Here is a 15103-nt window from a genome sequence, read left to right on the forward strand (position 1 = left end):
GAAACTGGATTTCTTAAGAGTCTGAACCAGTCACTAGCTTAGTCCCACAGACATGAAAAAGAAACGTGTTGGGGTAATTTTCCTCAGTATTCATACATGCTTGTGAAAAGCATAGCACTCCAAATTAGTCCTAAACGTCCAAATTAATGCAGAGCACAGAATTAAATTCAAAGTGTGTGAGCAACTTTTAATAGAAAAAATGTATTATGAACATGCTAGTGTCTTCTTCCTTCCCTGAGGAAGCAAACAACACCTGAAACAAGTGAGGTGTTGGCTCTACTATATTCATAATAAAATTATTCCACTTAAATGTTGGCTACCCAAGAATTTATTTTCATGCCAAATAAACATTAAGTGTTAATTGTGTTAGAAGGCTAATTATTGATTTTTCTATAACCTCAACACAGTAGAAACCCCCTTGTAAACAGATTCCTCAATGTGAATACAAGGTCACCCAAGACAGCCAAAAATACAAAGTGAAAAGGTTAGATAAATGCCAGCCTAATATCACTCCTTACTCATAAACCTAAGATGACATACTTCAGCAGAACCTCATTCAATAAAACAAGACTTACCATACAAAAACATTTCACTCAAAAATATTGATAAACTATGTACAATAATAATGAGGCTCTAAATTAATTACCAGTGTCTGGCCCAAAGTCTAATTAAATCACAAATTAAACCAAAATTAAATCACAATATTTCCTTCAACAGAATTCTGTAAAAATAAGTTAACATTTTACTGCAAAAAAAAAATGCTCAGCAAGACTTTCAGTCTCAGTTTAAAGTGTTTTGTTTTCTGAGGAAGCAGTAAGAAACAAAAATCCGTAGAATGATTTGTAAATATTCTACACACACTTTCAAAAGAAATACCAGAATAGTTAAAAGGTAAAGAAAACAAGAGCAATAAAACCAAATATATCTGAAGCCACAAAATTCCGAGAAAACAAAACGAACACAATCAGCTCCACAACATACACATGAACTCCAGGCAATTCCTGTAACCAAGTCCTTTCGCTTTGCACTAACAGCTCCAGATTAAAAAATGCCAGCTTCTTGGGGGGGGGGGGAGAAGCAGTGTTGGGCGTTAGATGCAGCAACCCCCTAACTGGTTTAAACAGAACTGAGGAATAACATCAGCATTCTTCAGTCTACAACTTCTGGGTCTGGCTGTGCTCCAGTATTAATTAGGAAACGACGGTGTGTGTTTTCTTTACATATTCTATGAATAACCAAACAGCAATTAAAAATATGTGCTTTATATTCATTACGAATTTAATTTTCCGAACGCGTATATTAAACTATAAATATATTGAAGGTGTCGTTTATTCCAATGTGAGCATTATAACCATCTGTAAGATGTCTACTAGATGGCTCTGTTCATTATTTGATCACATGCTTATCCTTACACTTGATCAATAATAAAGGATTTATACAAGAAGTCAGTAAATGGAGCCATTTACTTCAGGTCCCTGTTAACAGAGTGCAGGTTGTCCTGGAACTCAGCGATGAAAGCTTTCTCGCGAGCCTCCAGTGACTGCTTGTTCTTCATCCCATCCTTCAAACAATCAAACACGCGAGTGACGCTGGACCTCAATGCCTGGATGGCGTTAATAGCCTGGGAGAAGGCCTCAAGATTCACCCCAACATTCAACACATCCGCCATCTTCCTCCAGCCCGATCCTCCCTGCCTAGCAACGGGCGCGGGCAAGCAACGTTGCGCAGTGCGGGCGCGTAGTTCTGACGTCACTCCCTGTGAGGAGGCTGTTGGGAGTTGCAGTTCCTTTCGCTGCTGTCACGCGTTCTCCAGCACTGATCTGGTTGATTAATCGACTGCTTTTTCCTTCAAGAATACGTAACTCATCCTTGAAGGGAGGAAGGGGTGTAGGAGGTCATGCCTGAACTTCAACAGGCACTGGAGAAAATTTACTTTTGTGAAAGGAAGGGTTGCTAACTGGCTCCAGATTTTCAGGACAGTTTGATCCAGTCCTGGTTTTACCCCTTTGCATGCTGGGATTTATTCTGATTTCCCTATTACATTCCCAAAGAAAAGCAAAACTAGAAGTACATGCATACAGGTGAGTAAAAGCAGGACTAAATCAACCTGTTGTGAAAACCTGGAGCCAGTTGGCAACCCTAGTGAAAGGCCATAACAGGAAATAATCTCAAATTATTCACTATGTAGACCTGATCTTCCTAAGGAAGGACAGAAGTTTTAAGAAATTAGTGTGCTATTTTTGTGTAACTGTGCATTTTTGTATCCAGAAATGTTTTCATCATCAGGTGCCGTCTTTGATAGGAAGACAGCAGAAACTCATCCTGTTGTTCCTACCTACTTGAAATCTCCCTGACTCAAACTCCCGCAAGGTTTGCCCATTTCTGGGCCACGTACAGTCAGGCAGATGCAATATCGACATGTGAAAAATGGGCACTCATGATTGAGCGCATATGTTTCTAACATGGCCCATCCTCCTGGGCGTGCAATACAGTAAGCAAATGAGCCAATGCATTAAAAAGAAGGCACCAGGGAAATTGTGTGTCCACAGCATTTCCTCAGCATCAGGCGCTCGGGAGAAGTGGCAGTGCGTGGGTTAGGAAAAAGGACACTCAATTTAACAAGCCTCTGTTTTCCTAACCCATGCACAGCCACAGGTTAGGAAAACGGACACTCGTTAATTGACTGTCTGTTTTCCTAACCTGACCGCTGGCAAGACATTTTTTTTTTTATGTTACTCTTTTTTTCAGTTCCTCCAAATTAATATTGCCATGATATTAAGTCAGAGGAACTATAGAAAAGCAGTATTTTCTGCTTTTCTCTTAACCTTTGGGGCTCTTCAAGACAACGCCAGCTCCAGGGCTGGCGTTCATTTTTGAGAGTAAAAATGTGCGCATTGGGCGCACATTTATTTTTCACAAAAGGGGGGAATAGCTAATAGTCTCATCAACATGGCATTTACATGTGATGAGCACTATTAGCTTTGTGCTAGTTTGGTCGCGCGTTTTGGACACTCTAATCCCCTTATTGCATAAGGGATTATGGACGTGCATCAAAAACGCACATTCAACCATGGGTTAACCTGTGTGCTATCCTGAGTGCACGGTGTTTCATTAGCCTGAGTATATCCAGCTGGATTTTAACTGACTTTTTAACTAAATATATGCAATTTATTCCCAATGCATTTATTTCCTTACTCCTAACTAGTATACCCCACTTTTTATCTATTTACTTGCAATCTACCTCATATCTCTATGTACCTATTGCTTATGTACTCAGTGCCTTGTTACTTTATTAATCTGCCTTTAGAAAAAGATGGAATATCAAATGCTTAAAATGTAAATAAACTAGCGAAAATGTCCAACGTTGTTCAGTGTGTGCACATATGCATGTGCAAGCCTGTGTGTGTCTCCACTTGTGTGTGCCTATGTCTGCCTGTATATGGGAGTGTGAGAGGCAGAGCTTCGCAGACAGATCATATTAGCGGACAGTACCCAGCATTGCTCAGGTTGTCTGCTCAGTAACAGCCTGTGTGTGTGTCTCTGTGTGTGCTCTTCTGTTGTGCAACTGTGGGTGTGGATGTATGTGTTTATGTGTGTTTGGGAGAGCCTGTGTGGGGGGGGGGGGGTGTGCCTATGCCTGCGTGTCTGCCTGTGTCCATGTTTATATGTATGTGTGAGTGACAGGGCTTTGCAAACATCATATTGTCTTTGAACAGTGCACCTTCCAGTGTTCTGAGCACAACAGACAGTCATGACAGTGTGACTAACCAAACAACACAAGCCTTTTATATATATAGATATAGACAGATAAATAAATTCAGATGTTCCACTTCTCTCTCTGCTTAGCTAAAGTTTCTTCTTTATTTTCCCCATATTTCCAGGTCTTGACTATTTTTATGTCCTTGCCCCAGAATTCCTCTCTCTCTCTCTCTCTATTGCCCTAAATCTAGGCTTTTATATAATGAGGTAAGTTGAGGTGGACGCCTTAGGCAGCAAACGTTTGGAGCAGCAAAATGTGTCCCCCAAAACATTCCTCTGGTGGCCGCCTCAACTTGCTGCCAAACACATATTTAACAACATACCCGCAGGGTTCCCTCCCCTCACAGTCCAGAAGAAGAGCACTGCAGTGGCGCTGAGAAATGACAGAAGAGGCCCAGAGGCCAACAGTGGAGCCCAAGCCACTGGCAGCTGAAAGAGAGAAGAGGCCCCGCCGGCAGCTGAAGAAAAGAGGAGGCCACACGGGCCAACAGTGGAGGCCAACCTGCCAGCAGCCAAAGGAGGCCCCATGTGCCAATGGCAGAGCCAAACCCTCCAGCAACCAAAGAAGAGAGAGGCCAAGCAGCTACTGGCAACAAAAGCAGGATGAACTCAGTTGCCCGCTGAGTTCATCCGTCTCAAAGCCAAGAAAGAAAGGGAGAAACAGCATGATTGACAGCACATGTGCGTGAGGTAGAGGGAGAGTGTGTATGTTTGTGAGAGAGCAAGCATGTATGTATGACATAGCATCTATATGTGTGTGTGAAAGAGCATGTACTAATCCATGGCAATCTCAGGGTGACTGGAAATCAAAAGTTCCCAGGTATGGAAAATGGAGAATTTTTTGTTATCCTTATTAGTTTTAATTATTGTGGAGTCCATATTCAGTAGGCCATTTTGAGGACAAGTTATCCGGCTGCAGTTAGCTGGATAACTTGTCTAATATATTCAGTGGGATAAACATCCCGTTGAATATAGTTGTTTAAAGTTATTCAGCTACTTATAGCCTCATGTGGCCAGAAAACTCGCTATTTACCCGATATCTTTGGAGACATCCGGGTAAGTAGTGCCTCTTAGATAAAAAAGCATCAAGGTGCAGGCATCCCACCTGTATGTACCTCTTCCTCCCTTGGAGTTCCCCGCAAGCTGGCCCAAACCTTTAAAATTTGAAAAGTTTAAAAGTTTCATCCGACAATTGCTGCTGGCACAGGCCTCCCCTTCCCTCCTCCCTCCCTGTTAACAATTCTTTAATTGTCCCTCCTCTCCCGCCCCCCCCCCCCCCCCCGAATCATCACCCTCGCCCAACCCTAGCTGATACCCTCCCACCCAGTCGTTATTTCCAAAACTGGCCCCTCTGTTCTGGGATCGCTCTTCTCAACAATCCCGGCCGCTTGTAATGTAATAACGCTGGAAGCGTACAGTTTAGTGTAAAACTGTTTCCAGCAATATTAGCTACGCAAGGCTGGAAGCATTATGTAGGTAACAGGCGATCTTACTCTGCAAGCGGCCGGGATCACTGAGGAGAGCGATCCCAGCACAGACAGGCCGATGCCATATTGGCACACGTTAAACGGGCACTCATGATTGAGCGCCCGCTCTCATAACGCTCGCCGATCCACCTCTCGTGGGCGCCCGATTTAATATTTAAATGGGCTGCCACGTCAGAAAGGAGATGCTAGCACCTCCTCGGCATCGGGAACCCAGGAGAGGTGGCTGTCAGCGGGTTAGGAAAACGGACACTCAGTTTTTCGAGTGTCCATTTTCCTAACCTGTGCACAGCCATGAGTTAGGAAATCCTAACCTGACCACCAGCGACACTTTTTTTTTTTTTTGCATCGGGGGTAATAGATAATAGCCTCATCAACATGAATTTACATATGATAAGCACTATTAGTTTTGAGCTTGTTTTGACGCGTGTTTTGGTCGTGCTAATCCCCTTATTGCATGAGGGGTTTTTGACGTGCGTCCAAGCACCAGCAAAGTCTTGCGCTTTGCCGAGTGCACTGTATTGCATTGGCCTGAGAGGGGCCAGTTTTGGAGGTAATGGGTGGGTAGGAGGGTATCAAACTGGGGGGGAGGGGGGATGCCTGGGTGGGGCAGAGGAGGGACAATTAAAGTATTTTTAACAGGGATGGAGGAGGGAGGCCCGTGCCAGCAGTGATCTTCAGATGAAACTTTTAAGATTTTCAAATTTTAAAGGTTTGGGCCAGCTTGTGGGGACCTCTAAGGGGGAAGTGAGTACATACATGTGGTGCTGGGGGGTCAGCATCGGGTTGGGAGGCCCAAAACTTGGTGCTTTCTTTTTTTTTTTAATGTGTGCTACTTACCCAGAGTTCTCTGAAGATATCTGGGTAAGTACCTAGTTATCCAGCCACACGAGGCTGGATAACTTAGTCCGATATACCCATATTCGATTAGGTTAGCCGGATAATGGGACCCCTCCCAGGAACAACCCCAGAAAGCCCCTTTTATATCTGGCTAAATTATAGCCGAATAACAACATATCTGGCTATAATTTAGGCGGATAAGAGACTGAATATGCCGTATAAGCCATATAGATGGATAACTTTTATGTGGCCAGCAACTACTCAGGTAGTATCCAAACTTGTAACCCTATTAAGGGGTCAGATTTCAAAGGGTTTAAGTGCCTAACATTGGGAGTTGGGCACTAAATCAGCCCTTTTGAAAATTGACTAGAAATGAGCATCTAAATTTAGGGGCCTAGAAACTGGGCAGCAATAGGAGTGGAGTTAGAGAGGGGGAAAATAAACACTTAGCACTGATTTTCAGCAACAGGCACCTGACTTAGGGCCTCATTCACTGACATGGAATGGGACTAAGTCAAGCCCTAAATCTAAGCAAATGAACTGTAGGTCTATATAAAGGATCCAAAGTTTAAGGAATCTAAATTCAGGTGAATTTTCAGCCAAAACATTAGACCCTTATATTTAACTGATAATCTCACTAAATTTAGGATACTTAGGCACTGAGCAGTTTTTGAAAATTGACCCCTAAATATCTAGAAAAGTAATAAAATATTAGAGGGTTGTAGAGACCCATTCAGGATAGCATCCAGTCAGCAATAGAGAGGTTTGATACTTATTCCTTATTCTTACCTGCAAGCAGGGCTGTTGCAAGCGGAGGGTAAGAAGGGCATCCCCATTTGTGACACTTCGTGAGCAATGAGGTCCAAAAAGAGAGGAGGACACTGAAGCAACCCACGTCCAAGGTTCCATTTTGTCCACATGTTCCCTATTGATATGTTTTTTAAAAGAACAAGAACTGCACGTTGCTTTAAAATACTAAGGGAAAAATATTTTAAATGGAAAACATCTTGTCTATAAGTGAGAAAACCATGTCCTTGATATGTTGTGTTTGGTGGAGGTGCTCCAAGTTTTTATAATCGGTGAAGATGGTTATGCGATACGCTCTTTCCAACCAGTGACACCACTCTTCCAGAGCCAATTTGATCGCCAGAAGCTCCCTATCACCAATCCCATAATTGTGTTTAGCCGGAGAGAATTTTTTTTTTAAAGAACAGGGGTGTAGAACTCCCTTGGAGGAGTGCTGACTCAGGACAGCCCCTACCCCCATGGAAGAGGTGACCACTTCAATAATGAAGAGACATGTGAGATCCAGGTAATGAAGGCACAGCTCCCACAAGAAAGCGGTCTTTAAATCTTTGAAGGCTGCCATGACTTCCGGTGGCCAGAGTTTGCTGTTGGCTCTTTTTTGTGTGAAGGCCATGAGAGGCCTGGCTATCTTGGAGTAGTTGTTAATAAAATGTTTGTAATAGTTGGCGAAACCTAGGAATCTTTGCAGGGCCCATAGTCTGCTTGACTGAGGCCAATCCTGGATACTCTTAAGTTTGTTGGGGTCCATATTAAACCCCTACTGGAGACAATGTATCCAAGAAAATGGAGGCTTTCCCTTTCAAACAAGCATTTTTCAAGCTTGGCATACAGCTGATTGTCCTGGAGATGTTGAACTACCTGGCTGTTGTCCCGGCGATGTATCACAAGATCCTTAGAGAAGATAAAGATGTCGTTGAGGTACACTACAATCCGCTCATAGAGAAGGTCCCAGAAGACCTCGTTCATCATGTTTTGGAACACGGCTGAAGCATTGCATAAGTCAAAAGGCAGCACCAGGTACTTGTAGTGACCATCTCTTGTGTTGAAGGCTGTTTTCCAGATTGTAAGCCCCCCGTAGATCCAGTTTGGAGAAGATTTTTGCTCCCTGCAGCCAGTCAAACAACTCAGAGATTAACGATAAGGGATGGCGATCCTTTCTGGTAATTACATTTAGGCCCCAATAATCCATGCAGGGGCGGAGAAACCCGTCCTTACCAACGAAGAAGAACCCTACGCCTGCCGCAGAGGTGGTGTGACAGATGACCCCTTTGTCCAGGTTCTCTTGAATGTACTCCGACTTTGATTTTGTTTCCGGAAGAGACAAGGGGTATACCCTTTCATGGGGTGGTTTGGCATTGGGTAGCAATTCGATGGCACAGTTGTACTCTCTGTGAGGAGATAAGGAGTTGACCTTCTTCTTTCAAAAAACATCAGTGAACTATGCGTACTGCAGAGGAAGACCCGACAAGACAGCGGACGCCAAGAGACATTGAGGGGTCTCCACCCTTTCCAGACAGGAACTGTGGCAATAGGGGTCCCATTGGGAAAGCTATAGAGAAGCCCAGTCAAACTGAGGTGAATGTTGCTGGAGCCAGAGTAACCCCAGGAACATGGGGTGGATGGCCTTGTCTTTGACATGAAAAGCCAGATGTTTGACATGGAGAGAGCCAGTACGCATTTTCACTGGAACTGTGGTGTGAATAATTTTATTCAGCAATGGATCCCCATGGATGGAGGAAAGAACCAGTGGGGTTGGGCATGAGAGCATGGGTATCTGAAGGTGATCTACCAGGGCCTTTATGAGGAAATTCCCTCATGCTCCAGAGTCCACTAGGGCCAAGGTAGTAAAGTTCTGTTTACCCACAGAGATTGTTACCAGAATAGTTAAATGGGGGAGCCAGAGAGGTAAGGCCTAGGGTCAGCCCCCCACTGTATCCTAGGCCTGAGAGTTTACCGGTTTCACCAGACAACAGGCTATTCAGTGCCCTTGCCCACTACAGTAGAGAAAGAGCCCAGCCTGGAGGAGCCAGAGGCACTCTTCAGGGGTCAGACACCCTTGCCTCAATTGCATCGGCTCTTCAACACAGGTCCCAGAGGAAGGAGGCAACTCCGATGGAGAGGGTAGGCACCGGGGGAAGCTGGCAGCAGCTGTATGCCTTCTAGGAAGTTGGAACTCCCAGCTATGCTCCTGGAGATGGTGGTCAATCTGGCTGGCTATGTCAGTGAGCAGCTGTAGAGACTACAGGAGTTCATGGGCTGCCAAATCATCCTTTATGCGGGGCGAAAATCCTTCTAAAAAGATGGAATGTACACAGTTCTCTCCCCAATTGAGTTGTGTGTCCAGGATCCGGAACTCAATGGCATTGTCTCAGAGGAGCCAATCCCCTTGGCAGAGGTGGATGAGATCCAAGCCTGAGGCTGCCTGGTAACCAGGGTTATCAAAGACGGTCTTAAAGGCTGTGATGAAACATTGGAGGTCCTGAAGGATCGGATCAGAGGGTTCCCAGAAGGGGGAAGCCCAGGCTAGGATCTTGCCATCCAGAAGGATGAGGATGTACATCATTTTCACTGAATCATCCAGAAACAGTGCTGATTGAAGGGCAAAGTGCACAAAGCACTGGTTGATGAAACCCCAGCATTGGCTTGGCTCCCCAGTGTAGTAGGGAGGAGTTGGCAACAGAATGGTGGACCGTGGAGTTGCTGCAGGAGCAGCAGGTGCTAGCATAGGGTGTGTTGGAGCAACCAGGGGAGCTGAAGAATCTAAGCAGGCATTGAGGCACTCCATGGAGGCTGCCAGAACTTCGAGGAAGCATTGCTGCTCCTGGATCTTCTGGGCCAAACCTGGAATAACCTGTAATGCGGTGGCTTCCACCAGGTCCATGGCCTCAGCAATCTATTGCAGATGTGGACCCTTGGGCAGAGGAAGAGTTGGCACTACCTGCAGGGAGGAGCCCTGCAGGTCCCCACCATCATCAGGTGGAGCGGGCGGGAGCAGATGCCCAATTGGAGTTTTGCCAATACTAGCCCACATTCCTCTTAGATTGAGCCTTCAGGTGCTGGGGCTAGCTGGTCTTAGGTGCAGACTTCAGTGGTGATGGCGATCCATGAAGATGACGATGTTGCAGGCCATCACATAGGAAGAAGTGGCAAGAGGACTGGCCACAGAGAACACGGTCAGGCTCTGGCCGAGATCGGAGGCAGGCAGAATTCTATCAGAGTCGGTGTCCAGGCAGTGGTTGGCAGCAGGCAGAGAAGAATCAGAACCAGAGTCCAAGCCGAAGTCAAGCCAGAGATCCGTCTGAAGGAAACAGGTGGCAAAGAGGATGCAGGGAGGCAAAGAGCAACACAAGCAGGAACAGAGGACACCAAAGACTCGGAGATGAGAAGATGAAGACTGACCATGAAGGAGATGACGACAAGAACTCAGGAACACAAAGAGGTAACCAGGAACCAGAAGCAGGAATGCAGGAACACTGCTGTGGCAACTAGCTCTACCGGACAGTAGTGGACCTATTGCCAAGGCACCGGATGGGAGGCAAATTCAGCCTTATATAGTCCTGGCCAGTTGATGTCATCAGGAACTCCTCTGGGTGTTTCACACCACTGGCTCTTTAAGAGGGACAGGTGTCGGTGTTGCTGCACCTCTAGGAGGGCCAGAAGCAGAAGCCATATCGGTGGCAAGGCCTGGGCAGGGGCCTGCTGCGCAGCCCGAAGAACTTAGCCCAGCGTCGGAAGGCGCAGCAGAGAAGGTGGACAGAAAGTGCCGAGCATGCCCAGGAAGCTCTTCCCCGGCCGTGGATCTCCAGGGTCCAGGGCTGGAGGTAAGTGCAGCAGTGCACGGGAGTGGGAGGGCACAGGCTACCAAATGCAACACTTTCTCTGTCTCTAATATCCATCTCTCCTTGCACCCCCCCCCCCCCCCCTCAGCCTCCTTTTATAAATGACTCCTGGGGAGCCTTCAGAGTCACAAACAGTGCCCACATCCACCATCACTTTGTTCATTCTTCTCTGTTTCCCCTTGCACAGACACAATGTAGCTGAGACAGTCAGTAAAACCAGAGATTAAGTCTAAGAATAGCAGCTTTACTGAGCAAACCTTTGGAGACCTTCCCCACAGCTGGAAAAGGAATAGAAATATTATTTTTCCTCTTTTGTGGATCTTACTTCTCACCAGTAGAGATGGATCATTACACCCTTCCCTTCTTCACACGAGACTCCTCATGCATACTACTCCCAATACCCTGACCAGGATTTCTACATGTAAAACACAGGAAAATCTGTCAATATAAGCACTGAAATATGATGACCCTCATTTCACATACCAAATAAATTCATTTGTTGCCTTATTAGGCCTTGAAGTTAAAATCACACGTGAATTAAGATTTAAAACTATTTAAGTTGAAAGTCCCTATACCTGAAATACTACAATACCTGGGACCTAGGGGCATGGATATTTTGGCTAACGAGCTTTTTATGTGAATTTCAGACAGTTTGTTTGACTAGTCAACACAAGGACAGTCTTTTCAGGACTTGCATTTATTTATCAGGACACAGAGAGAGCACCATCTCCTGTATTTTGATTATTATAGAACTGAAATGTTGAGTTCACTGTATTGCTGCAAGACACATTGAGCACATCCCGGGTACTGCAAAGTTAGGATGTTTAATTGTCCTTGTTAGCAGTTTAGCAGTCAAGAGATTGCCAGGGAGCCAATAGCATCTGGGATTTGCAACACTAATTCCCTCCATCATTGTTTAAGGTCTCCAAAAAGGCTTCATCCATCTTCTGAGGTGAAAAATGTTCTCCCATCTTTCCGTCTTGGAGAGATTATTTAGTGCTATGATATTGACATGGATTCTCTTGAAAGATTTAAAGATAAAAATGCAGTGTATTCAGGCTGGGATCATTTCTCTTTGTCATTTACGGACAGTACAGGCTGCAGTCAATTGCTGCAGATTTATCTTTTCTGCTATTGATCGTGTGCTTTGGCTTTTTACAGCTACATGACTGCTCAGTCTTAAGAGTGCTGTGGAGGAGAGAGAGGGGGCAGGTGGGTGGCAATGTCATCTTCTTTCTCCTGATGCCTAAGAGGTGAGGGTTCGAATAATAGTACCATAAGACAGTGGCAAGAGCAAGGCTGCTAGGGCACCATGGACATTAGCAGTTACATTTAGAAAGAGAAAATTTACCATGCCCCACCCCACTATTTCAAGTTCTGAGTCACAACAAAAAAACTGGGAAAATTGGAATTATGATGCATCCTTCTCTTGCTCTCATTTTTTTTTGGAAGCACAAGTATGTGAATTTGCCAAAACTAAATCAATTTGGAAATGAATTGCATCCCTGCTCTTCTCTGACTATAGAGATCTCCATCTTGTCAGAAACACACATAATTAAATAATCACATAAATTAGTTTGTTGACCAAGCATGTCAGATTAACTCCAATGCCTTATTTTCATCTTGGTCCCAGAGGCATAAGAGGATAAAGAGGCTTGCCCAAGGTCTCACAGAAAACCTTAGTTGAGTCATGTTTAGAACTAAGGCACAGGGAGACAAAGTTATTGTCTGGGGTCACGGAGAGGCTCAGGGGAGGAATAGAACCTTCAACTCATGTCCCAGGATTGATGAATCATAGGCCAGTCATCAAATTGTAAGAGTTTTTCACTTTCTTCAGATCCCAGCTAAAGACATATCTAGTTTCTTTTTTTGTATGCAGATCCAGAGCTGGATTTAGAAAACCTGAGACATGGATACTTTTCACATCTCTTCATAGTAAGCAGAGAGGCTATCCGCTCACATGGCCTGTCCTGCTGAGCAGCATCCTTAACCATCCACAAAACCAGCTCAGGAATTTGGAATGTAATTAAAAGGGTCAATTAAAGACTTATCTGCTGCAGTTCAGTGTTCAGCATTCACAAAGTTAATCTAGTAGAATTTACTATCACAGTGGTTAACTTTATTCCAGTTACTGTATTTTTCCTCTATAAACTTTCTTTTTATTTGATTTTTAAAAAATAATAATATGTATTATAACAAGGATGGGCAATTCCGGTCCTCAAGTGCCACATGCCAGTTGGGTTTTCAAGATATCCACACTGAATATGCATGAAATGCATTTGCATACAATGGAGGCAATGCATGCAAATCTATGCCCTGCATATTCATTGTGGATATCTTGAAAACCTGATTGGCGAGGTGTTTACTGAGGACTGGATTGAGAACCACTGAACTAAGTACCTGAATTGTAATTTGTCATGGGCTCAGATTTGCAAAAGGCGAGTAATTATATGTAAAATCTAATGTATAAAATATTTTATATTCAAGAAGTTGAAAGCCCTTGAATAAACCCCATACATCCCCCCCTTAGTCAGCCCTGTAATGCAGTGGTTCTCTACCCAGTCCTCAGGGCACACCCAGCAGGTCAGATTTTCAGGATATCCACAATGAATGTGCATGTGCTAGATTTGCATATAATGGAGGCAGTGAATGCAAGCCTATCTCATTCATATTTTATTTTGGATAACCTGAAAACCAGACTGGTTGGGTGAGACCAAGGATTGAGCTGAGAACCACTGGTGTAGAGGACCACCTTTGCAACAGACCATGGTTAAAACAAACAGGGAGCTATTCTCAACGTCTGTGCTCCTGCTCCGCAGTAAAGTGCCAAGTGATCTGTAAGCATTAAAGGAACCTGACAGTATAGGGGAAACAGGGAAAGATATGCAATTTATAGGAACACAGTTAACAGCAGTTCATCTGGAACTAGTGCAGCAGGATGGACCACCAGCTGTGCCACATCAGGTAGAATGCTGTTCTTGTACCACAGAGGAAACTTAAGCCATCACTCAATAGCGCATTATTTTTCTTCTTACAATATATACAAAAGTTTAATTTAATTTGTGATTCAGAGCTTTTATGGTGATTAAATCATTTTTGCAGGCTTTTTAGAAGCCTCATTTCTTCATTCATGATGCAACAGCACAGATATGCAAACTGAAGCAACAGGATTTGCTCACCCTGCTGAACTCTACCAACCCTCGGAATCTGTAGACAAGTAAATGTGTCACAGCTGGGATCTTAATCTAATCCCTTCAAATTAATATCTCATAAAATGGGGAAGAGGGAAGAAGGAAGGGGAAAGCAACACACATGCTAAAGAATTGCAAAGCATGTTAGGATCTTAAAAATAACTTTGTTACTAAGATCCTTCTTTTCAAAAATATCTCATTCCCATTGTATCAGTCTTGGCAGTGTCCCTTTAAATAAAAAAACAAAACGTAGGAAGTTATTTTAGAGTTAAATTACCCTTGGAACACTTTAAACTGCAGACCTGGGTATTTGTGTTGCCTGAGGCAGCGGCCAATTTCTGAGCTCACATGGCGAACGCTATTAAAGCCCTGGCAAGAGAATAGACAGGATCAAGAAAAGCAAAAGCTTCTGGAGGACTTCAAAGTAATGTGATCCAGAACTGGTTCATTAATGCTATTGATCAAGGACATCTATGAAGTTAAGCCCAGTACTTCCCCATGCAGGCTTTCTCCTCACCCCACCCTTAACTATTAGGATCATCTTCATTCTGTCATGTACTTCAAGAAAGATAGCCCCGTACCCCTTGATGTCTTTCAGAGCTCCTCCTTGTCAGCCTCTGACACCATTAGGGAGCTGAATAAATTATACAATGGGACTCTCAGTGATATACTAAGACAGAAAATAGCCCCAAGCTAATGCCCTTGCTGCACTTCCTGGATGTCCAGCCACATATAGGGGTTCATACACTGCATGGCTCTCCCGAGAGTAGACACATAAATATTATAGATTTTAACACCCTGGAATAGTGGAACAAACCAAATGAGCAGGAACTTAGCATCCACAAATGCCAGGCTGTTTCTTGATTCCCAGTCCTGTGTTCTAACCCTAGAACTCTCCTCCCTGCTCCTCCAGCCTAGGTGCATGGTTACTTCAGGACTTTCATTAAAGAGGTTGCCTACGAGAAACGGAGCAGCAGCACTTCTTTGTTCTATCAGTTTCATATTTATTTTTTAACACATTTCTTAACCTCCTGTCCCCCTCCCATGCCCGATAGATATCAGCTTCCATGCACTGAGCCTATTTCTGGAAGCCTGGGGAGGGTTTCTTCCTGTCTTGCCTTAGGCTGGTGACCTTGCAGGGTTGCATTACACACACCAAGGCACAAAATGTTCAATAAAAGCA

At 44.3% G+C, this 15103-nt stretch overlaps 1 protein-coding gene across 2 annotated transcripts in view; it reads right to left on the reverse strand.

The window, feature by feature from the left end:
• The window catches only part of MED27 (mediator complex subunit 27), a 540635-nt gene extending 538850 nt beyond the window's left edge, over nt 1–1785 (reverse strand). Inside the window, exon 1 of one of the 2 annotated variants that reach the window (XM_029611521.1) lies at nt 1467–1785. In XM_029611521.1, the coding sequence (XP_029467381.1) occupies nt 1467–1669 (203 nt within the window). In that variant the 5' untranslated portion in view covers nt 1670–1785. The remainder of the gene's footprint in view (nt 1–1466) is intronic. The other variant, XM_029611520.1, reaches the window with a different exon arrangement.
• Nucleotides 1786–15103: the final 13318 nt, after the last annotated feature.

The sequence above is a fragment of the Rhinatrema bivittatum genome, chromosome 8 (assembly GCF_901001135.1).
Source record: "Rhinatrema bivittatum chromosome 8, aRhiBiv1.1, whole genome shotgun sequence".
Classification (NCBI taxonomy): domain Eukaryota; kingdom Metazoa; phylum Chordata; class Amphibia; order Gymnophiona; family Rhinatrematidae; genus Rhinatrema; species Rhinatrema bivittatum.